The 25,360-nt window shown below is 37.1% G+C and overlaps 1 protein-coding gene across 2 annotated transcripts; it reads left to right on the plus strand.

Annotated features, from left to right (window-relative positions):
* The first annotated feature begins 939 nt into the window (after positions 1-939).
* LOC149792271 (uncharacterized) lies at positions 940-24,281 on the plus strand. Of its 2 annotated transcripts, none has more exons than XM_089970817.1 (3): positions 940-1,024; positions 18,615-19,682; positions 20,206-24,281. In XM_089970817.1, exons 2-3 carry the CDS (start codon positions 18,630-18,632, stop codon positions 21,217-21,219), a joined length of 2,067 nt encoding a protein of 688 aa, XP_089826943.1. In that variant the 5' UTR covers positions 940-1,024; positions 18,615-18,629; the 3' UTR covers positions 21,220-24,281. The 2 variants fall into 2 exon arrangements, with proteins under 2 accessions (XP_089826943.1, XP_089826944.1); XM_089970818.1 differs by lacking the exon at positions 940-1,024 and adding an exon at positions 18,031-18,048.
* The last annotated feature ends 1,079 nt before the right edge of the window (positions 24,282-25,360 follow it).

A 25,360-nucleotide genomic window follows, 5' to 3' on the forward strand; every position in this document is an offset into this window, starting at 1 on the left:
TCATTACTTAAAACTGACCTGTCATACATGTACTAACCACATTTCGCATAGCGTAATCAATTTGGTACTGATGTTTAGCTCAGGCATTCGAGTGTGTATCCCTATCAAAAGTTTGACTTACTACCATACCTTTAAGAAATGCCATATCATTTTCACACGGTACCGCTCGACATGTACCTGATCGCGCCCGCTTAATATGCAAAAACAACGCCCTGAATGGAATACTACCTTCTCATTGGCCAACTGAACATAAATTATAAATAAATACAGGACGTCGTTTTCTTTTAACTAATGAGAGGACAATATTCCATTCAGAGCTAAACATAGGTACCAAATTTATTACGTTACGCGAAATGTGCCTTGAAATAAAAGCGTTTATTCTTAAATGAGTCGCGCGAGAAAGGAGAGAAGTATCCTCCCTTGTAGTTATTATATAGTACATGTATGACAGGTTAATTTTAAGCAACGACACGAGCGCCTTTGTACATTATACGGTCTTGATTGCATAGTATAGTGAAAACAATTGCTTATATGACGGAGAATGGGCAACTCGTATATATGCACATTTTAAAACATGTGTATCAAATAATAGCTAATTTTTCGGGAAAAGGTCACGGTTCACAGATTTACTTGGATTTTCAAGTTAATGTAACAGTATAATGAGGTCACCAATACCAAGACGCTTCGTCTGATGTATTAGCGCAGACATGTCTCAAATTGTGCGCAGGTACATTTATACTTCACAAACTTAGTTCTAGCATTAAACCATGTATTTGTAACTCTTCCTACAAAGTTATGCAATGGAAGTCGTAAAGAAAATGGTAAGTAAGGCTCTTAGTTGTGCCTATAAAAATAACATGGTCCCAGATTAAATTGTTTCAAAATTTTGAAATATATAATAAAAAAGTTGTATTGTTGTATTGATTTATCATAACACCGACATTTTGGAGATACATGTATATTAGTCAAACTAATTGGTGTGTGGAGTGGCATCATTTTTCTTGGAAGCAAAGTCGTGAATACCGTGAGTATACCATTGGCTCTCTGTGCAGATGTATTTATATGGTTCATTCACATTTATTTCTCAGTGCTTTTTCTTTTATCTTTTTCTTTCTATCATGACAGTGAAGCATTGTACAAAAGACCGCATTCACTCACTGGTCGATTCTCCGTGAGTTGATCATGGAAGTTAGGCCTAATCACTACTTTCACTTTCATAAAGAGAACATTTCGCGATATTATTTAATTTTTTAATACAGTTTGCTTACACTTGTGAGCAGTTCTGATACGGAAAATTTGTTTAAGACCCGGTTTTTTCGTAAATTGATCATGCTTAAGCTAAATTTGTGCAACAAGCATATAAAAGAACATGAATTCAGCAAGAATTTGTTCGGTTTTGTGGCCGTTTTTTGGGGTATACGTTTGTGACAAGTTAAAAGACGCCATTTATAAAGGATTAAATGTACTGATATTAGGGTTATATAACGATGCCGAGAACAGCTAGAGTAGTGTTATTGTAGTGCATTTGCCTTTCTATTCCTGATATAGGTCCTAGCCTCTATCCCATACGAATTTTATGTATTTTAGCAAGCAAGCCACATACTATATGCAACCGGTAATTATTAATAATTTACGAAAATTAAATAACCGAGTAGACAGCCATACGATGGCCAGAGCCTTACAGAATATACAGTGACGCAGATCAGTAACTGGTAAAACCATAAAAACTGCCCGTGACAAATATTTCCTGGTGTTCGTTTTGTTTTTACTCGACTATTGTTATCGGTAAATCAGCAACCGCACGGTTTCATATTGTGTAAGAAGTTGTAGGTGATTTTCTATTTCCACCAACTCAGCCGGCAAATTATTTTATCTTGGATTGCCACCGAATACAGTTAACTAATTTTGAATGCAATCGAAATTAATTTGCTGCACCACCAGAGAGACCGGTTATTATCGATATAGCCCCAACAACAATTCCGACTGGTGCACGATAATGTTTGTCGTTGTTACAAATCCAGTCACAACAAGACTAACAGCTGTTGCCTCAGCAAAACCGTAAACAGCATATACGACCAAAAACGCGCCTTCCTATTTCACGATCAACGTGGTATCTCTTGGTGATTTCATCTTGCAGCAGTTGTTCCGCTTCGATTGTTTTTTTTTTCCACGTAGGTAACATCAAGGGTCCATCATAGGTCTTCTATTAATAACACAATTGCGTAGAACAATTGCACAACCGACAGACCCTGTCCGAAGTCATCACGCCCAGGTATAATAAGCACACGCATTTCTAACCAATATTTTCTTTTACTGGCACAACTGGCGTGCAATTATAGGAAATCTCTGCCTGAAGAATATTTTAAGTTTGATCAGTGCTACGGTCTTGGGATGTAGCATTACGGTAATTTAATATTAAACTGGTTACACCAGTGTTTGATGATTGAAACACCGTTCTCGTCTTCGTCTTACCACTGTTGCTGCAGCAAGTGCGTCCCTGCTAAATATCGGCCGAGATTTTTTTTGTGTCTCAGCTCAGTTAATGTTTATTTTACATATTCGATGGAAAAGATAACGAATGAATTCAGCGGCGAATTCCTCTTCATCGTAGAGACTGCCACAGAGTGATTTTGCACCTGGCGATGTAGCCGACGATGGAGTATTTTCACTAATGCGGTAACTCGAGTTGATATTGGTACAGGAGTGGTCCCAACTATCAATTTAGATCTGGCGCTTGATAAGATTATATTTTAGTGTACATGAGGGTCCGGTAACACCGCTATGAGGCAGATATTAGTTGATAAGCGGGACAAAATTATCATCAATATTAGCATCTGCTGCTAATCGGTCTGACACCCCGTCGGTAGATTCTGCAACCTCATCACCGTGCTCAGAATCCATTATTTACACGTAATGATAAATATAATTTTAAACAGAATCGCCAAAACCAGACGAGTAGCCGTATGAATAGATGTGAAATATTTTAAATGAATTTCATCTTTAGCTATCTGTGATATTGATGTCATAAGTATGAAAGATTTTGGAGTACCGTTGTAAGGTATGTTACGTAGTATTATTACTCGTGTGCCAGGCTGATTGCGTATCATTGGTGTTAGTTGACTCCATCGGTATGACATTGACTTCAACGTCATTCCGGCAACTCCTGCGACGCCGTTGGTGCCAAGCTGTATCGGCATTCGTCGTTCCCTTGGGCACACCAGCTGCGTGGAGAGGGGGGATCTGCTGCATGGGCAACAGCTGATTCTCCATACCACCCTGCCCAGGCTTCATAGCTCCACTGGAGAGGACACTCCAGCGTCGTCGTACGGCGTCGGCACAACACGAGAAGTAGCAGTTTACCGGTTCTAAGTCAAAGCTCGATTGGCGTAGAGCTTGGCGCCAGGGGTTACTTCTGACGGTGGGAGAGATCATCAGGTCTCACTGGACAGCTACCGCCCGCCTCAAGCTGGGCAGCCCCCAGTCAGTAAGGTGCTGCCCGCCATGGCCTGCCTGCTTCACTGGGTGCGTGGAGCTTAGAGAACCATCTCAACAACTGGGCCACAAAACTCAAGACAATTGACTCCATCCACTATAGTATCCAGATACAATAAATAAAATTTGATCGCGCTGTTAAGACGTAAGATTTAGGCTAATCAAAACCATTCACACTTGCAAAAACAATTCCACTATTTATCATTATACTAATATCAGGTTTTTACTCTTTTTTTTTTGGTCAACATTTTTAAGTATGTCATAAATAAAAATGAAATTAACGTGCGGCCAATTCTACAGTCTTTGATTCCATGTATTATTTACCGCAGTCTCAACCTCATCAATATAATTTCTGATATAAACAACTGACACGCCAGAGTCTTTCATTTCTTCGGCTTCACTAATCTCGGCAAGATTATTTGCAATGACACTTCTCAGCCTGATAACAGTATCTTGAATGTCCACGTTAGACATTTGTAATGTGACAGTTCGATCTTGAAAAATCGCAAGCTCACCTCAGTCAACACCAACCTGACTATTAAATTCAGGCAACTCCGTTTTATAATGATATGTTAAATATCCACGTTAGATATTTGCAGTTTACTAGTTTTATCGTCATATATCACAAGTTTGCTTTGACCAGCATCGTGAACAACACGACTAGTAGACACAGTCATATCCGATTTGGCTGCAAACCTGCTCAGATCCTCATCAGCAACGTATAGTCTGACTGAGTGAAGTCCGTAAATGTTAATTTACATTTATATAATATTAAACGTAGTTTATTGTGAAATCAGCAAGTGCTTGCCGTGTTGGTGGTGAGGAGTCTTTGCTTTCAACTGCTGCATACAACGCTTTAACAAGAAGATGACCGCATATTGGTCCATCCAACCCTTTTTGTATACTCGAATAAAACAGTGGTCGTCTTCCGCCGTCCAGGGTTAAATAATCAACAACTTCAGCGAGTCAAAATACAAACGATGTCACCACGTATGCAATCCAACGCGTGTCAGTTCGTCTTGTCAAAGCTAGGTTGACAATACTGGTTTCGCGTGTTGGTGGAACCATCGATGTAAGTTCAGTTCGCATAAAGATACCACAAGAATGCTTGAATGATTTAAACATTGCGAGTAAATCAAGATTAGTCAACGGTGAGGCCTTCTAAGAGCTGTTTTGGGTAATCAAAGTCATCTGCCTGATGTTATTTGACGACTTGTTCCAGGTAATATGTGGCCGTTTCCTTTTTTTTATTCGCATGTGACCTTTTGTCAGCACCATTCCTGATGCAGTTTCGATAGCCTCTAACGCTGCCGCCTTTGCAACCGCAGGAGCCGCTGGTGTTAACAACCCTGGAATTGCTGCAAGGAATGAAGATATTCCACTTGTATTTTTTGCAATTACATCATCTTAGATTTGGATAATTTTAGTATCACTGTGGTGTTAGTGTTTGGCCGCATTAATCTGACTGAGCTATGTTTAGGTCAGCCACACGGGGACATTTCTGGTCATTTATTTTTGAAAGTTTTAATGTGACCCCACAGTTGTTTTGAGTTCTTGTTATTTTTTGCAGCTGAGTTTGACTAAGGCCAAGCTTCACTTCGTAATAGAACATTATTGTTCAAATACGTAACTAGTAAAATTATAAATTTTCCCCAGGTGCATCAAAGACCTTCAAACGACAACACACATCCTGCATTAACAGAGTCAGTTTATAAAGTATGCCAGCATAACATCCATAAATACCACCAGCCGAAAGTGCATCGATACGCGCATGAGAATACATGTCGACAACGGATTGGCTGTACAACTCAAGGTGTTCCTATGAAAGTACTAAATCGGGTACAGCGTACAAACATTGTGCTGAGAAATTTGTAAACCAGTGTCAACGTTTTGACGCTGGTCCATATATGCCCATATATTGTAATATACACGTGCGGTTTGATTGGTTTTATATTTAAGCCGAATTTCTTCAGAGCGTTTCTGATGACCGTTTAACAGTAATGAAACCTCTGTCACTTCTAAGTTGTTAAATATCGTCTTACCAAGAGGTTAATCAGTATCTCTCACTGTACTTTGAAACGCAACAAATACTTGTTTTGGTGCGGAAGGACCACGTTGTGTATTTATTTGCCATGTAAATAGGTGCGCATCCGTGGTAAGTGCGAGAAACGACACCGTTGACGCGGTTCCTGACTGCACACTCGAGAAAAGACGTGATTCTATAGTTAACGGACGTGTCATCACATGCATCCACAAAGTCAGTACGTACAGCTCAAATTTAGAATTTGGGATGAGAAGGGCGTGCCAAATTGCATGTCTGTGTTTGTTCATACTGAATAATGTCTCCGTATGTTATGCTAAAAAATTAACCTTGCTAACACCTCTACAAAACCCAGATATGTGACGGAGGTTAACCGCATATGAAAAACTCGACAAATCTCCAATGAGTTGGTTTCGACGCTGTTCAGATCCAAGATTGGAAATCGGGTTCGCATCAGTGACTTCAGCTTCTACATCTGCATCATCATCATGTGCAGTCTGTTTTAGGTCGCCTGATCGTATGCGGTCTATCATCTGTATGACTGACTACATCTTTGATCAACATCATTATTAAATCAGCTAGTTCTGGTATAATATTCACTGTATCTAGTTAGTCCAAGAATCGTCATGGCTATTTAGACGTTATCAAGAATCGATTCATTTCTTTTGAAAAGATTGAACATCTTGAACTGCTAATAAAATTAAAAAAAAAAAAAACATTATACCATTGTTGACAAATCCAACTTGGGTATCAGCGTCGTAATTGATACCGTTGTCATTTACAAGTTTTCCCTCAATTTCAAAGAATGCCTCGCATGAAAGAAAAACTCTTGGCTATCGTGCACTTGTAATTCTATTTTTAGTTCACTGGGGTCCCTTTGAGTAATACTGTAAATCTCTCTTGCTTCAAGCCACCAACAAAGACACGCCCTGTCATGAGAAACATACCTATGAATTAAGCCACTGTCTGTACATTTTTAGCTTCGTTTAATACCTTAGGAAATGCAATTCTAATCCACTCTCCATTGCCACATTTTCAATCCCCGAATCTGATAGCTGTTAGTTGAGCGGCTTCATTAATAATTTCACTAATAGGAGCTGGCATTGTTACCGTTAATAATAATGTAACTGGGACCGTCTTTGTCGAGTTACTAATTGCTGAAATCAGTCTAGAATCGACTGTACCGCTTGCAGTCTCTGATCTTGTAACCAGTTAGCGATAAAAAATTTAAGTGACGCTCATCAGTTTCGTGCTTTGCATAGAGTTACAATTTTAAAGAAAAAGAATTTCACTGGGTTTTCTCACTGTTTATGCTGGCTATTTAAAAAAGACCTTGTATATCTTAGGCATCGTACAAAGAACATTTAATTTCTCTTATTTTGGTCTGTGATTGATGGGTGTAATATGGGTTATAGAGAATAGAGCTATGCCTTACTTTATACGTGCACCCAGGGCCGGCGCTACCATATAGGCATACTAGGCAGCGCTGATTTCAGGGGGGCGCATTTTTAACAAAAATATATTGTTTATAAATTTTGAAATTGATATTTTCCGGGAGGAGGAGGGGGGCCAGAATCTAACCTTGTCTAGGGCGCCAGATAGTCTGGCCGGGTCTGGCGCCGGCCCTGCGTGCACCACTTGAAAACTGCTCGCTCCACTTATTTGTTTTCATTTCATGGACTTAAGAGGCAAATTGTAAAAAATAAGAGCCCATAACTTCTTTTATTTTACATCTTATATAATTGGTAATTCATTTATTGCACTTTCAGAGGCTGGTATTATATAGCCAGGCATAATTCATTTTCCTTATTTCAATAACTTCTAAAGATAGTGTACTTTAGACTAATTCAGTCTGAGTTTTAGCAAATGGGAAAAGTCATTATTGTTAGCAGTGTGCTTATATCATGCAAGGTTTTCACAAGTACAATATCCTAAGAAATTTCAGCCACAGCACTGTTATGTATATGTAATTGAATTGTCTGTTTGTTAGTTTTACTATTTTTGAAACAAAAATTCCATTACATGCTATTGTAATGTAATATTATTTACTGGATTTGATATTGTCCAAAATAGAGTTCAGTTCTGTTCGTCCTGACTGAATTTTAATTTTTAATTATTATTTTCGATGTAAGCAACTGATAATAGAAAATTGTATCTAGTTACTGACCTTGTATCACACTCAGTGACTGGTTTGGTAAACAATATTTAAAAAAATTGTATTATCTTTCTCAGAGTAAGACTCATTAAATTGAGTCAAGGTCATACATAGACTATGTGACATCAAGCATGTGTTAATTGATAAACAAGCGTCTATTTTTCTAGTATTAAACTCCCGTCGGGGAATCTGTTTTGCGTTTTAGTTAGTCTTATAACTGATGTTATGTTAAGAAATGTATCAGTCGCGACTTAACACTTGAGATGTCAAGTTGTTTTATGTTGTGTCCAGGTCAGGGTTGAATTTTTATTTTCTCCAAATTATTGAATTTCAAGTGATTACTTTCCCTGAAAATAAAAAAGTGTTCTGATAATTCTTGGACAAAGACATTTACAGCTATTTAAAAGGAATTAAAAAACTGGAATAATATTTTCTGTGATTCAACAAGAGACTGTTGACACCTCAGTACAACGCTGACTATTACAGACGTTCATCGCCTTCAATTTTAGATTCTCATCGAGATTTTAACCGTGACTCACTTAGGACTTTTCATTGATAGGACTTTTGTTTTAATTCTTGGATTATTTTTGGATTTAATTCGCAATACCGTAATTTTTTCTCTCAGTGTTTTCACTTTTTATCCAGGGAAATCTATCCCTTTGTACAGACCTTCATCTGCGTCAAATTCGGATCTAGGTTCTTACCTATCCATTTCTGTACTTTTTTTGTATTCTTGTGTTTTTCATCGTAGCATCACATCTAACTTTTCGGTTTGGGGTATACGTGCAACACGTTTTAGAAATTTTTCTTGTTGTTGTGCTTTTGCTGTTGTGGCCGTTGTTGCTGTAAACATTCTTCTTGTTGGCTTGGTAATTCTTGTTGTGCTTGTCTTAGCAATTTTTGTCGTGCCTGTAATTGCATTACTTGCTGAGGTACGTACAGTTCGATATATTTCGCTCCATAAAGTTTCAACTTCTACGGTTCTTCCTCTCGTAAATGCATTAAACATTTTTACAAAATGATTCCACCATTGTTTCCAATAAACTCCTTAAATACCATGTTACGCCATTCATTGTTTATCATGTGTCTTTGATATGTAATCTTCCAGTTGCCAGGTCTGTTAGGAGCAAACACAGACCGGATTTGTAACGATCACCAGTCAAGATATCAGAAATTTGCACGCGTGATCGCCAGTAAATATTGCAGGTATTTTTCGCTCAGTTCTAAACATGCCGATTATTATTGACACATTGCTTAATTAAATCAAAATAATTTTTCTGTCTGAGTTACCAGGCTAAAATGAGCTGTTTTAATTATTTTCTGTCCTGGTAAGAACTTGCTATTTTATTACAGCACAGAATTGATTAAGGTCTGATTATTAATCGAAAAGCTACTGTACTAAAACTGCTTGCCACTGCGTATAATTATACCGTGTACAGCCTCATGGACATATATACAGTCTCAAAGACGTGTCTGCAATGTCAAAGGTGTATTTACCGTAGTGTCACTCTTGCATTACTCTGAACATTGGCTGGTTGTTTTGTGGTCACATCACTTTCGTGAATTATTGTTAATCCACGGGTTGTACATATTATTTGGAATGCTTGCTAAAATAAGTCAAAGACGTTGGGTATAATGGCTGTGACTTATATCAGGAATAGAAAAAGGCAAAACCCCTATAATGACACTTTTGCTGGAGTAAAACTTTTCTGTAAAAGTATCAACGGTTTGATACAGATTTGCCGGACTGATGGTTTTGGAAATGAGTACTGGAACAATCGTTTTGATGTGTGGTGGGTGGTGGGTGGTAATGGGAATTACAGCAAGAAAAGATTTTCAATTTGGAGCAAATTTACTAAACTTTTGCATTATTCTGAAATATTTAGAATTGAGAAAGGGAGCCCAATTTAAAACATGGAAGATCATCAAAATACTGTCTCTGACGAAGTCTATTAATCCAAGTGTGTATAGGTACTCATTATTGAGTCCTCCTTTCTTAAACCGTGTTACATTTTGTCACAATATTTTGCAAATTTGCAACTTTCTTTGCCGATTGAAATTTATGTAAATTGTGAAACAAATTTTCATTAAACTTTAATACGCATTTACGCGTACGACATATAAAACACAAGTTCTGTTGTAGTTGTACTGCATATTGTTTAAAACAATTTCAGTAACATTGAGGAGTATTTATACACAAAAGGAATTACAAACATGCATTATATGGAATCCTCGCAGGTATAAGTAAATTTAAAGAGCTGTGCATGAATTAACATAGTACATACACTGACAAAATGCAAACATTCATGTAAATCAATATTGTGGGACATGTATTAAAACTTTGCCAAAAGACTATTTCAGTGCATATAATGCAAAATGAATGCAATATTTTAATGCGGACTTGGGGTGATTGTGTCTGTGCAACCTACATATATAATTATATACTTACCGAAAAACATACATAGGTATATATATATATATATATATATATATATATATATATATATATATATATATATATGCAGAGAGAGAGAGCATCCGGAAGTATTCAAACATTGTACGTAGTTAACATATTTATTTACTTGCTGACCGATGCTTTGCGTAGGTCTTTTCACAACGTTGTTTAGACACAAATTACATTTTATAGATATCCTTGCTTTTAACAATAGTTCAGCTAAAGGATACGATATAAAATACCATCAATAATCAATATCTAACGGATGATCGTCAGTACGAAGACCATCCTTACATTAAGCTATGTATTTGTACAAGTACAGACATGCATCTTGTCAGAATAAGTACATACTTCTGACTGTCAGAATTAGAGATTTAACTATCAGAATAGGTTCATACCTGTACCTGTCAGAATCAGTATATACCCCTGACTGTCAGAATACTTACATACCTGTCACTGCCAGAATAAGTATATACCTGTGACTGTCAGAATAAGTATATACCTGTGACTGTCAGAATAAGTATATATCTATGACTGTCAGAATATGTACATAACGGTCACTACCAGAATAAGTATATACCTGTCACTGTTACAGCTCTGTATCCGATCTATTACTTTTCGTTGGAGCATCTTGATTTATCTAGAAAATCAGTCGTTGATATTCATTTTCGGACTCATGTAACACAACCTCCTGTTGCTATAGTTGGTCTACCAATTGTTCATGGTGCTTATAGAGAAATCGCGGTTATACTCAGCGACAAAGCCATGTTACTTGAAGGTGTTGGTGGACAAATGAGAGTCACTGACACTCCAGTAGAAAACATGTAATGTTTTCCAAACATGTAATTAAATCATGTAATTCAATTACTTACGATATTTATTATGTCATATCATAACGTTAGTGTCAGTCAGACTCCGGTAGAATCAGGGACTCAAATATATCACCGGCAACTATTATAAATGAAATTGCAAAAAGTGTTGCTAATCGTTTAAGATCTACTGGTGATGCAGTGACAGTTGAACTCAGTATGAACGGAAATACAATATTTGGTTTTAGAGATCCAACATCCGATGCAGATGCTGCAGCAAAACAAAATATTTAGACAATAAATATAATACACTAGATACTAAATTAACTACGCTAAAAGCAGAGTATGACGTTAATGTAAATATGTTTTAAAATCTTCGTAGAAATGTTAGAAAAATTAATGAAATCGCAGAGGAATTCTTTGGAAGTCCGTTGACTGTTGACGTGAAACTCGTTGATATTAAGACAAAACTCGGCGATATTAAAACAGCTATGTCAGACATCGAAATGATTAATAAAAGATTAGTTGTTTTCAAAGATGCTAAATCTTTTCAAAGTTAATCACGATAGCGCAGATGTAATGTCGTTGATATTGGAAAAAAACCTAAAAGATGTTGTAAGAGAAATTCCTGGTATCCTTAAAAAATTAATCTGATTAAGATTCCCCACAAGCAGATTATCAACGCGGTATATACAGTAGCGTCTGACCAAGCGTTATGGTCACCACTCAATAAAACCATTAAACATCGCGCTGAGGTTACCTATATATATACAGGCTTGCAGTACTTGGTGTTGTTACGTTTATAATATCTACCACAATTTCACGGCGTTATCCACTAACTTAGGTAGATCTCCTGGATCTGTATTAATGATGTTAGATGAAAACGACGAGGAAATATTTACTGTGGAACCAGAAAAAATCTCGGCTTCATTTATTATCAGTGCCTTGAATTAGTAGCTAAATTCCCACCTAATTAAATAATGAGCCTTCCGATCAACATTCGAAGATATACATAGATATAATCAAGTACGCGAATGGCATACAAAAAAAAAATCAATGATATATATTAGTGCGGGAAAAACTTTTATTTTCTAGATCCTAAACCGATAACATTAAAACAATTGTTTTTTAATCATTATAAAATAACCGAAGCGGAATTACCAAAATTTGTAATACATATATTTAACATCAATGAACTAAAAAGAATCAGTCAACGATATTTTCCCGAAAATCGCAGAGTTGTGGAGAAAAATCGGCCTACCCGCGGATATTCTGAGTTACAGCAATGATCCGTACGGTGGCGGCAGACATATTTCGCCGAGAATTGTAAACATAACATCAAAGATTGTAGTCAATCTTGTATGTGATGCAGCTGATGGCAGCTCTCAAATAGATCTTGAAAAATCTACTTATGCTCAACAAGGACATATTTTATATACATTTACTTCTCCAGTACCTCCTGAATATTTGATTGTACAGGAACCGATCAATCCGGTTTATCTACGGTGTCATAATCCGTTATTATCAAGAATACATTTCAGATTATTCTGACCAATTAGGACACTTAATTGATTTAAAAAATAAAAATATGAATATAAACCTCTACGTAAAATCTTAACGATTAATTATTTAATCAAGAGTTATTATATAATGTACCAGGATGTGATATTTTTTATACACGAAAAGACATGCTTGAAAACACCATCAGAACAATAATGACACCCCACCCCCCAAGTCGGGGCAGAACAATTTAATGTCAATATAATTATTGACTAATACGGTAGCGAACATTTTTTTAAATTGACGCAACAGTTGATTGAAATGCATCGAGAACATATTCTTATGATATAAATATTTCTGTGATATTCATATTATGAATTATGCGCATTATTTAATTGAATTTGATCAACTTAAAATAATATCTAAATCTTCAGATTGATGACAATTTCATAGGATAAAAAATACAGACAAAATCCAGATTTTTATAAAACTGAATTTCTTAGACGAATTAGTACAGTCACTGACAGCACTTTCGTTTTCACGATCTGACATAATCTTTCTTAATTGTCTAACGTGTGTTTATAATCATTTTATGATCCAGAATTAAGAGAGTTTAAGAAATTAAGCAGACTACAACCGAATAAAATTCAGTGCTAAGATAATTTCAGAAACTCCTATTAAATTTTTGGAGTGTATGAGGACTAAATGATTTGATAGTGGCAAGTAGAAATATAGTTCTCGATACACTTATACAACAATTATTTATGTTACATAAAGAAATTTTTTCATATCTACCCGTACGATTATGTTATCAACCAGCAGATACACGACTACAGAATATCGACGTTGATATGCCAGGATCATCAGAAAAATATTGTATTAAATGATATTGTTTTAGTTCCTGTTAATGTTGTTGAGAGCGCGTTAACCATGAAAAAAACTCCATGAACGCAAGGATGCACAATGACGATTCATTCATCACAAGGATTAACCGTCTCTGATACAAATGTTTGGATAATCGATGATCGCCTCGAATGGTCAACTTTAATTTATATATCGCAGTGTCTCGAGTCAGAAGAATATCTCAGCTACAGTGAATTGTCATAGACTTTGCAGCAACTGCTGGCAACATCGAAGGTGTTGGCGATGATATAGGAAGAAAACAAATTAGTTATAAACAATGTGACCAAAATAAATAAATAAACGCGACTTTGATCTCGATGATGAATTTATCATGATATCGAAACAACGACAGAATAATCCTTATGCGAGCTGTAACACAGTAATGTTGTGGTAATATTAAAAATATAATCGAAGACAATTTCCCGTGGACAGAATTATTAGTAGTCTTGGTCATACACGTGAAAATGTGATGCTGACCTGTCTTGAACGTAATCAACGTAAGGGTTATGGCACCCTGGCGCTAGTTCATAAGAGTGAATGCGGTGGTAATTGTGTGTCTTCAGGAATTACGTGTAACTGCTTGCGTACAAATCCACGTTGAAGAGCAGTTGAATCTAATCTGTAGATTACAGGTCTACCCTTAGATGTAACCACGTTGGAAATGTTATGTGTTTTGGTACTTCAAGTAGGATCAGTCGCTCTTTTTTATCACCGTCAAGTTCACCGGGGTCATATAAATATTTTACAGTAACATTACCTGGTACTGGTTGTTTGAAAATTCATGTCGTTATATTGGTATATTTTTTTTGTGATCGCATTAATGAGTTTCATAGCAGTTGTTCGAGTAATTTCATTATTTAACGCAGCTATCCCACTTGATAATTTCGTAACCCGCTTGCAAAATCTCGTATCTTTCTGAATTATTTCCTTCGCATATTGATATCCAAATAACCGCTCAGCAAGTGTTCGATTAAAGCGTTCAACAATTGCCTGATCACGATGAATTGCAGTATGTCCTCTTCTGATTTTTGACGTTATGGTTTTTCTTCAGCGACGATACTGCTCCAAGAAATTCCTTGCCGGGATCAACTTGTAATACTTATGGTCATCGTAAGGGTTCTCTTTGAAAAATTCGTTCAAAAGTAGAAGAAACTTCAGTCGCTGTTTTGGTTGATAACTGCTCTACTTCCTTATATCTACATGCAACGTCAATGACAGTTAACGCGTATATGTATGTTAATAGAGTCTTCCAATTTTATTTTTATCATGTGGAAAAAATAAAATGTCTGTTTGATGAACTTCATTAGGAGTGCTGACATCAAAAAATGCATATGGAATTCTTTTAGGTCGTGGTAATTAAATTTTCCAATTTGCCTGTCGTGCTAACCATTTTGCAGCAACATAACGTGTAACATCTGCGGCATCAGCGAGTTTACTAATAGCTGCTCTACCTTTCCAATATTCTATTGGGGTTATAATACATGGATTCCATTATTTTAATAATCAGTTGATTAATTACCGGCTCCGGATAATAATCTACCTTTCATCGCAGATCTTATCAACCAATTAGATATTGATTCTTTGAAAGATTTATATTTCACATCTGCAATTTGTCTTTGTTGCAGATCGTTACTTTAAGATGATACATCATGAATATGACGTGCTTTATCAATAGTGTTTATCTTTAAATATTCACCAGATCTTGGTTGATCTCGCTAGTCAAGTCGAATACCAAGTCGAGTTCCAAGACTGCAATAATTATATCCTGGAAGATGTTTATCTCCTGGGTATTTAGCCCATGGAGCTTCTGGTAATTTTGCTAATGAAGCAGCAATATTACTACCAGACACATTGTGTCCTAACTATGTCAGGGAGATGAATTTATATTTGTTGGTAGCACAATTTACACATTTACCTGTTAGTGCACGCTTTTTATTTTTGTTATTATTGTTGTTAATCCACTTGTGGGGGTGGATGCTCTACATCGAACACAATATAGATCCATATTGTTTGATTATATTTGTATAACATGGATTTAATTGTTTTCTCAGCGACATGAAAACAAGAACCAGTCAAACATCATCCAGCGCTACCAAATGTTTGTATCAGAATGATAATAATAGGTCCATCCGGGTCTAGTAAAATGCAATTATTACTTAATTTGATAATGAGATTGCTCAAGTGGGATAAGGTAGATTTAGTAGCTCCATCTGTAGATGATCAAAGATGCTACCTTGTTCTTGAAGATTTTAATGCTGTTGTTGTTGCTGTTCTAGGGTTTAACGCCATTTTTCAGCACAAGATAGGCTATACATGGCGGCCAGTATAACTGGTGGAGGAAGAACCCTGGAAAACCCAGGGAAGAACCACCGACCCACGAGAAGCTACTGGCAGGCTTTCCCACGTGCCTACGCTAGCCGAGCCTTGGACTCGAACCCACACAGACAGAGGTGAGATGGCAGTGATCCGTAACGGTGAGCGCTTTAGACCACTCGGCGACTCGGGGCCCCGAAGATTTTAATGCAAACGCAAGCTTGCTGAATGAAGATGGTAATGATATTATTTATTTTATCACCGATATTGATGAAGCCCCATCTGTAGATGACCTTGATGGATTTAGTAATAATTTAGTTGTATATGATGATGTGATGCTGGACAAACAATCAAACCCAGCTCGGATATTTTCTCGAGGCAGACAAAAATATACTGATGTGATTTATGTTACTCAGCGATATGCATAAATACCTAAAGTGATCAGAGATAACTGCAATATTTTAGTTGTATTTAACGGAAGCGAAACACACACACACACACTAAGAAATATTCATCAGACTTGGTGCAGCGGAGATATGGACATAATCAGATTTAAAAACTTCCTTTCAAAAACACAATCTACTCCACACGGATTTATAACAATAAATTTACATGATTCACGATCACGATATCATACAAGTCTTGATAATATATTTGGTTGATATAATAATTATTTAATTATAGCAGCAGAGAGCCTGCAACATCAATGAAACATCCGGCGGGTAAACACGGGCGCATACTTTAAAAAAACCAAAGCTAACAACAAAAGTTTAGTAACAAAATAAACTAATCCAGTTAGAGAAACTCTCGGTTAGTTAGAACCGTCGGTTTGGCGTTATTGACATTATGTTTTCATTTTTGCTTGGAAGCTTTTTTCCTTCGAAAATGACGTTCTAACAAAAGGTCTGTTCACCCTCTCTGCTGATATTTGTATGCAGCAAAATTGTACATTCTAGTGAAACGGTGACATCAGACCCACAACATCGTATACAAGTAACAACACAGATTTGTGGGGTTGATTTTTCGGACTATCTGTGTGTGTGATTTGGATTTTAGATCTTAGTACTATTTTAAAAAAGCTTTTGATATGACTAGGCCGGGTCAAAGCAGTTAAGCACTGTGTGTTAATAATTAGGGTCCTGTACTTTTGTAGTTAATTTTAGTTCCCCTTTGTGCGGGGAATGGTGACGGGGAGAGATAATGGCTTGGGTATTTGCCACCTTACATTAACTAAATTGATTCATAATTTTCTCTTATTTTTGGTTAGATATAACGCATTTTCCAGCGGACTCTGTTAGTTTTGGGAGTTTTGACCACCTTATTTATCTAATTTTGAGTCTAGAAATGGCTATATTTCTTATTTATGAGAAGAATTAATCATGCCTACCTGTTGCGGCATGGCCTGATGGCTGGGGTGTAAGCCACCTGAAACTGATTCATTTTGTATTGTTAGAGTTTCGATTGTAAATGACCTGCCTCATCCCAGCTGATATGAATTCGTACGAGTCTAGAGTAGAAGTGGTGTTAATAATGTATATATTTGTTATATACCAGTGATTGTCAGAATACGTACATACCTATAACTGTCAAATTAGGTACATGCATGTCACTATCAGAATAAATGCATACATGTGACTTTAGAATCAGAACATATCAGTGACTTCCAGAAAAAGTACATACCTGTAACCGTTAGAATAAGTACATAGATGTGACTTTAGAATCAGTACATATCAGTGACTACAGAATAAATACATGCCTGTAAACGTTAAAATAATTACATAATTATGACTGGTAGGATTAGTACACATCAGTGACTATCAGAATAAGTACATACCTGGAACGATCAAAATAAGCATGTCAGGTGAAGTACTTACTTACCGTTTTACTCATCGTTGTTTAGAGCCACGTAACAATATGAATGATGATATTATGAGATTATAAGATGCTTTAATTCAGATGCTAATCGGGTCTGTATGCCCACCTGTCTATAACTGTCGTTTTCAGTTAGATGGAACTCATAAATCAGTGGGCATATGGGTTGCTCTTAGGTCAGGATCAAGAATTTATTTTGCTGTGATATTTTTGAAAATGTTTTGAACCAAACTTTCCCTGTCTTTGTCTAACAGGAGAACGCATAGCATATGCTATAATCTGAGTTTCATCAGACTCTTGCCACTCCATTGTTTTAAAAATATTTAGACTTCTATGTTTGAGTGTAGGGTCAGAGTCCATTGCCTATCGAAATGTTGGAATTCACGGACACCAGTTGGTGTTGGCATAGGATAACTGTTTACTAGCAGGCTTAGCAAACTTGAACAACCTTTCATCGAGATATACCTCCATGTAATTGATAGGAATATGATTTGTTTTCTCAGCAATCGTGAGTATATCATTCCTTATATTTTTAATCTGCTGACATACGAGACAAAACCCACATTATATATGCTACAGATTTATGGTTATTAGCACTGGATCTAGGTCTAGAACAGAAGGAATGGGTACATATAGTAAATTGTATGGGGATTTGCTGTGGAGGTTGTTCTATATTTTGCTTCTGATACTGGTTAACTTAGACCAATAAACTACTCCATTCCCTTCCAATACTTCAGAGAGGTGGAATGCATTGTGTGGATCATAACGTTCATAAATGCATTCCTACTCCAACTGTATACCATCTAGATATTAGGTTTTAGGCACAATACAATCCTTTTCAAACCAAATAGCTTTAAATTTGTCTGAATTTATGAGACTTTGCCACATAGGGTAATATATAACATGGTCCAAACTGTGTACAGGATAGACCAAGATTTGCCGACACCAACCTGACTTGCAGAACAGGATTTATGATATTTGCCTGACTTCATCAGTATAATAAATAGAATGAGTTAAAAGTAGGCATGTATAATATGAAGGTCATGTGCTTACAGCCTTTCTTTCTTTTTCTAGGCATAATTTGTGAGAATGTCAAAACGATACGTAGACAATGCCTACAACAGGAGCCTGGGTAGAGTTGGGATGGAACATGGTAGTATGGTAGTTTCAAGAAGTAGTTCTGGTGGTGGAAGTAGGTTTGGTGGAGTCGGTTCATCCAGTGGGGCATTTGGGTTCTCAGGTGGTGGAGCTTCCTCGTCATTTGGCGTGAGCAGTCCAAAAACCTACGTGGACAATTCCTACAACAGGAGCATAGGTAGAGTTGGGATGCAACATGGTAGCATGGTTGTTTCAAGAAGTAGTTCTGGTGGTGGAAGTAGTTTTGGTGGAGTCGGTAAATCCAGTGGGGCATTTGGGTACTCTGGTGGTGGAGCTTCCTCATCATTTGGCGTGAGCAGTCCAAAAACCTACGTGGACAATTCCTACAACAGGAGCCTGGGTAGAGTTGGGATGGAACATGGAAGTATGGTTGTTTCTAGAGGTAGTTCCAGTGGTGGGAGGACATCTCATAGCAGAGGAACCTCAGATAGCACATCCAGGCACTCAAGTAGTGGAGGTACCACTAAAGAATATGTAGATAATGCTTATAACCGTCGACTTGGTAGAGTTGGGATGGAGCATGGCACCATGGTGGTTTCTAAGAGTGACTCTTCACGAACCAAGGAGTTACAACCTTCAACAGAAACGTACGCTGACAATGCCTACAATCGCCGAATTGGCAGAGCTGGTCTGGAGAAAGGCTCTGTGGTTGTTTCCAAGAGAGACACTTCCCGATCCAACCATAGAGATTCTGGTATCGGAACCAGTCCCATAGCCATGTCTCCCCATGCAAGGGTATACAAGGATAATCCATTAAACAGGAGACTTGGCAGGGTCGGGAAGCCTTTAGGGACGGCTGTCCATTCTTCTAGCAGAGCGAAATCAGAATCTGGAGTCTCCACACAAAATAAGGTGTATGTTGATAACTCTCTCAATCGATCCCTCGGACGGGTTGGCAAACCACGTGGTAGCATGCCCTTTTCAAGGAAGAGTAAACAGGTTCAAGCTGCACAGGAAATCATGAGGCACTATCAGAATGACACGGTATGTTTACAAATATCTATTGGTAGCAAATAATAATAATAATAATAATAATAATAATAATAGTAATAATAATAATAATATTAATGCTTTGATTGGCTTAATGTCAAGGTCCAATGACTTTATAAATACAGCTGCAATAATTTGTTTCTTTGACAACTCAAGAAGTACATTAAGTGTTTATACACTTAATCATATATTTATGACTTCATTTATAAATGAAGTGGAAAACATAGAAAGACCAATGAGCAGGTTTTGGCAACCATTATTTTAGCACGTGTTGGTCTTATTAGCGAAAAAACCAGTGGCTGTATCACTGGACAATTTACTGTGTTCACCAGAATGCAATATGCATGGATTATTCATGTGTCTGGTATTAGAATGGTTCCTGTTTAATAACATGGACATAATGTGTCAGAGAGACAAATACACACTAATTTAGAATGCTCACTAAATCAACATTGTAAGGTTCAGAAAAAGCATCATATTCACCATGCTTTCATTTACATTTTTTTAAAAATTCCAGTACGATGATGGCTATGAGGGAGGTTATGACACAGATCCATATTCTCTGGAGATTGCCTTGAGCCTGATTAATCGGAAGCTGGAAGAAATGACGTGGGCACAAGAACAAAATGAGAACAAACCTCCCAAAACTAAAGCTGAAATTCTGGAGGAATATTCTGGAGATGTGATCCAATTTGAGGACATTGAATTGGGACGAAAGATTGGTCAAGGCGGGTTCGGTGATATCTACTTTGCCCGATGGAAAGGATCAGTTGTAGCTGTGAAAAAGCTTCGACTTCAGCGGGTGTCCAAAAGAAGGTTACAAGAATTTATGGATGAGATCACTATTTTTTGTGGGTTGGATCATCCATGCATTGTCAAGTTCATCGGTGCTTGCACCAAGACCCCAAACCTCAGCATTGTCATGGAGTACATGCCAATGAGCTTGTTTGATGCACTGCACATAAATGAGGACACAGACTTCTCAGAGGAAGAGCGTTTGCAGATAATTAGGCAAACCTGCAGCGGTCTTGAATATCTCCACGAGCAAGACATTGCCCACTGTGATTTGAAATCGCAGAATATATTGCTGGATTACGTGTCTGGAGAAACATGTTTAGCTAAAATCACTGATTTTGGCCTCGCCATGATTAAAGCTAACACAGAAACGTCTGTGTCTGGTTCCGAAGAACTTGCGCGTAATGTTGGCACACCAAGATATTCTGCCCCAGAAGTACTGCGTGGAGAGCGGTTGTCGGCAAGAGATATGATGCTTGCCGATGCCTACTCATTGTCCCTGATCATTTATGAAGTTATCTGTGAAGAAGAACCATTTTACGACTTTACTTATGCCCAACTGCGAAAGCAAAGCGGTGAAAAAGGAGCAGTGCCAGACTTTCCTGTTGACATCAAAATCGATGGTACGGTTGAAATGATGATACGTTTGTGCTGGAGTTTCAGTCCAGAGAAACGTCCAGTGGTCAAGGAAATCAATAGCTTCTTCAAGATGCAGCAGAAAATTTACATCGAATAATTTGGATATTTTATGTACTTTGAAATACAGTTGGTCTTTTGAATTGTATATCTAGTTGATTTTATCGCAGTATATTAAATTTCAACTTTACATCTTTGAATTTTGTACATATGACTGCGCTTATTATTGATAGACTTTTATGAGTAAACATGTCAAGCTTAACTTTAGATAGCCCCAGATAAATTATCACAGTTTTCTGGTGGATTAATTGTTGTTCACTTTGTGATATATATGTTTTGTAAGTTGCCAATGGATAGTAAATCTATACAGTTTACAAATGGTAAATTTATTTATAAAGTGTATTGGTGTCTCAGTACAAATAATTTCTTTGACAGTTGTCAAAGAAATTTCACGGTGTCACTTTTAAAAATCCTGGTACTCCAACTGATCAGATGGTCATATTGATACGGAGTTTTCACTAAAACATGATGTCTAGCTGGTCGTAAATTAAAATGTGATGTATATCATGTTTCCTTTGTTACTGCTATGTAGTTTCATTGTTAGATTTATATTAAGGCTGGCATAGCAGTCGTCTTTAAAATATTGTTATCAGCACTTTTCCTGGATGGATGGTCCGTTATTACATTTCTTGAGAGTTGCCATGCCTGTGACATGTTGCTTACTATTAGGCTCAGAGTTGGGGATGAGGGGATAAAAGGGTCAGTGAGCTTAAACTTTAAGACATCACCAAAACATATCAGATTTTTTAATCCTTCTGACTGACCCCTGGTCCCCAGAGAAGTGGTGCAGTTTGAAACATATTTAGTGGAGGCCTTTTAGATTTTTGTAAGCTGCAAAGATATTTTCATGTTCATGACATGACTTTCAAGTAGGGAAAGGATTTCTCAATGGGAAGTTGGTCAGTTGTTCATGTTCATCACGTGACTTTCAAAGTCTGGAAATGCTTTCTCAATGGGAAGTTGGTTGTTGTTCATGTTCATGAGATGAATTTCAAAGTCGGGCAATGATTCCTCAATGGGAAGTTGGTTTACTGTTTATTTTCATGACACGACTTTGAAAGTCAGGAAATGATTCCTTAGTGAGATGTTGGTTAGTTGTTTCAAAGTTCAGTGTAATCCCAGTCTTCCAAACATTTTCTCCAGCCCTACACTGCATCAGAATATCCAAGAATGATTATCAGGAAAAATATATTTCAACCACTTTTGTGTTGATTGATCATTTAGAAAACCTTTTGTCTTTTTTCTTTTTGTTGGTGTAAATGTTGAATAACTCAAAATATATTATGCAAAATATATTATGCATCATGTGACGCCATTTTGGGAAAGGTCAGACTACAAGTAGATTAATAAATAGAATATTTCCAAACAAGGTTTTCACTGGTGCCAAATCAAAAGTCTTTGATTAGCACCCTTCTGCTGCTAGTACCATTTTTTATCATGTTTTAACTGTCAATGAGTGTCTAACCTAGTCTATAACCAAGGCCAACCAGCGAATCAGTTCCTGATAAAAGGCACGATTCCTAGATGGCTGCTAAATTTAAATGAACCGTATTTGAAAATGTCCTCTTTCTATCCTGTCTTGGCATTACACAAACCTGACTTTGCAACAACTGTGACACTTAGATTCACAATTGTAATACTGTTACATGTAGTTCCCAGATGACAACAATGTTCACAATTTTGTTGTTTTTATGAAGAAAACAAACAAGAAACTAAAGTGTGTCTTAATAGTATTGATGTGGCATATGTTATATGATTGAAATGCTAATCTCAATATAAATAAATTATCTGACATAATTGCTATACAAATATTTCTTAACCATTAAATGAAAAAGGATACAAAAATGACATAGTTTTACATCACTTTAACAATTATACATTGATCGATTATAAATTTGTTTACTTACAATGAAAGCATCAGGCTTTTGATATTAGAATATATGTTGTGAGGAAACTGATGACAGAGAAACAATATTCATAAAGGCAACAGTCCATGAAGCTGGATGATTGAGAAAATTCAGATCTATAGGTTTCTGTATTCAACTGGTTAAACACTGGTATTTGTTAAAATTGTGTCAGCCTGCATTTCAAAACACAAAACGGGGGCCCCCGAGTGGCCGAGTGGTCTAAAGCGCTCTCCGTTACGGATCACTGCCATCTCACCTCTGTCTGCGTGGGTTCGAGTTTCGGATTCGGCTAATGTGGGTATGTGAGAAAGCTTGCCAGTAGCTTCTCTTGGGTCGGTAGTTCTTTCCGGGGTTTTCCTGGGTTCTTCCTCCACCATTAATACTGACTGTCATGTATAGCCTATCGTTTTCTGAAAGATGGCGTTAAACAACAACAACAACAACAACAACAACAACAACACCAACATAAAACAAAGATGAGTGTATTCTTGATATCAATGCACAGTGTTTATGCTCATTAGTGCAAACTGATTGCTCAAAGTAGAAATCATGCAAATTGCCAGAGAGTAACACGTGGACAATTAGGCCACGGTAACAACACTTTAATTTGGTTTGCATTAAGTCATAAGCAGACCCACCAGTAGAGTACCTCTCCTAAAAGATATACATTGTACAATCAAACTGGTTAACATTAGTCTTTAATATTATCATTAAACTCCAATGTTTGTGGTTTGCTCTTATTTTAAAATGGTCAAAACTGTAATGAAATTGGTCCCAACTTTAGCAGCACTCTGAACATATTGTTGGCTACACAGTTCTGAGGAATGAAGCAAGTGACTTTCTCAATGGCAACTGGAGTCCATGGACCTGGGATGGTATGGGTACTAATTAAACCATTGACCCTTGAAGTCCAACACTGTACCAAATGTAATGTACCTCCCTATAATGCAAACACAAGGCTTCGCAAATAATTTCTTTACCATAATGGTATTATAAAAAGAAAGCTGCTACTTTTATATTAACATTTACACATGTACAATCTACGACCAAGAAGAAAAATTATAAAAATTACATCAGGTCATGTACCAGGAGTTACAAATAACATAGATACACATACCTGTGACTGAGAATAAGCACCTATCTGTAACTATGAAGATAAGATACGATATTAAATTAAAGACGTATGCGCCCGCTATTTGTTTACGTCTTGTTTATTCCCACAAATTTTGGTATTAATTGATCGTGCGGAGTTGAAACATAGCCACCCTCCAAACACTCCCGTGACTGTCAGAATAAGTACATACATGTAACTGTCAAAATCAGTACATACTGTTTTAATTGGAGCGTGTACACATTAGTTTACCCCTGACTCAAGTGCCTGTGTGTTCATTGGACAATGTACATATTAATTTACCCCGGAATGAAGTGTCTGTGAATTAATTGGTGAGTGTACACATTAGTTTATCCCGGAATCAAGTGCACATGGTATATACCTGTTACTGTCAAAATAATTACATACCTATAAATGATATAATAAGTACACACCTGTACCTGTAAATGTCAGAACGTGTGATGATAGGATACGATCTTATATTATATATGTGTTGGCCCCATTGACATGTACGTCTTGCATATTCCCACAAAGTTGGTTTACGACTTCTCGATCATGTGTTGTGGAATTAAAGCCTCCCCCGACATGCGTTGATGTGTTCAAAGCACACGGATTAATTGTGATGTCCGGCCGAGGCAAGGAATGGAGAAAACAGGAGAGCCGCACATGCATCAACGAGACCACACACTAACTTCAGGGTTCTAAAACAAATCCCAATGGGTCCAGACTACAAGGCCGTCTTGCACAATTTAAAATGAGTAGGCTATATTTCTTTTTATAGAAGAAGGCGGAAGAAATTTGAACTGGGTAAGGCATCATAGGCTATACATTTTAGACGGGTTCAGTGTCGAAACGTGTGTGTGTGTGTGTGTGTGTGTGTGTCTTAGGCCGATACATCAGCCCTTCATCCATGATAATATTGATTTTCGGGTGGGGGGGGGGGCTAATATCACATATTCATTAAAAAATGCAATTATCTGCATCTAAATTTGGCTGCACACATTGGTGTACATGTGATACACTTACCGGTATTTCTCGTGGCTGTGTAGCTACCGTCGGCTGAAGGGTTCTTTTGGTGACATGTAGATTATATTTCCTGAGCAAATCATGACTTGTAAATTCACCTGGAATAGCACAACCGTCTGTCCTGTGGCCATTTTGAA

This window comes from Sinohyriopsis cumingii, chromosome 9, assembly GCF_028554795.1.
Source record: "Sinohyriopsis cumingii isolate HCF-2022 chromosome 9, ASM2855479v2, whole genome shotgun sequence".
Taxonomy (NCBI): domain Eukaryota; kingdom Metazoa; phylum Mollusca; class Bivalvia; order Unionida; family Unionidae; genus Sinohyriopsis; species Sinohyriopsis cumingii.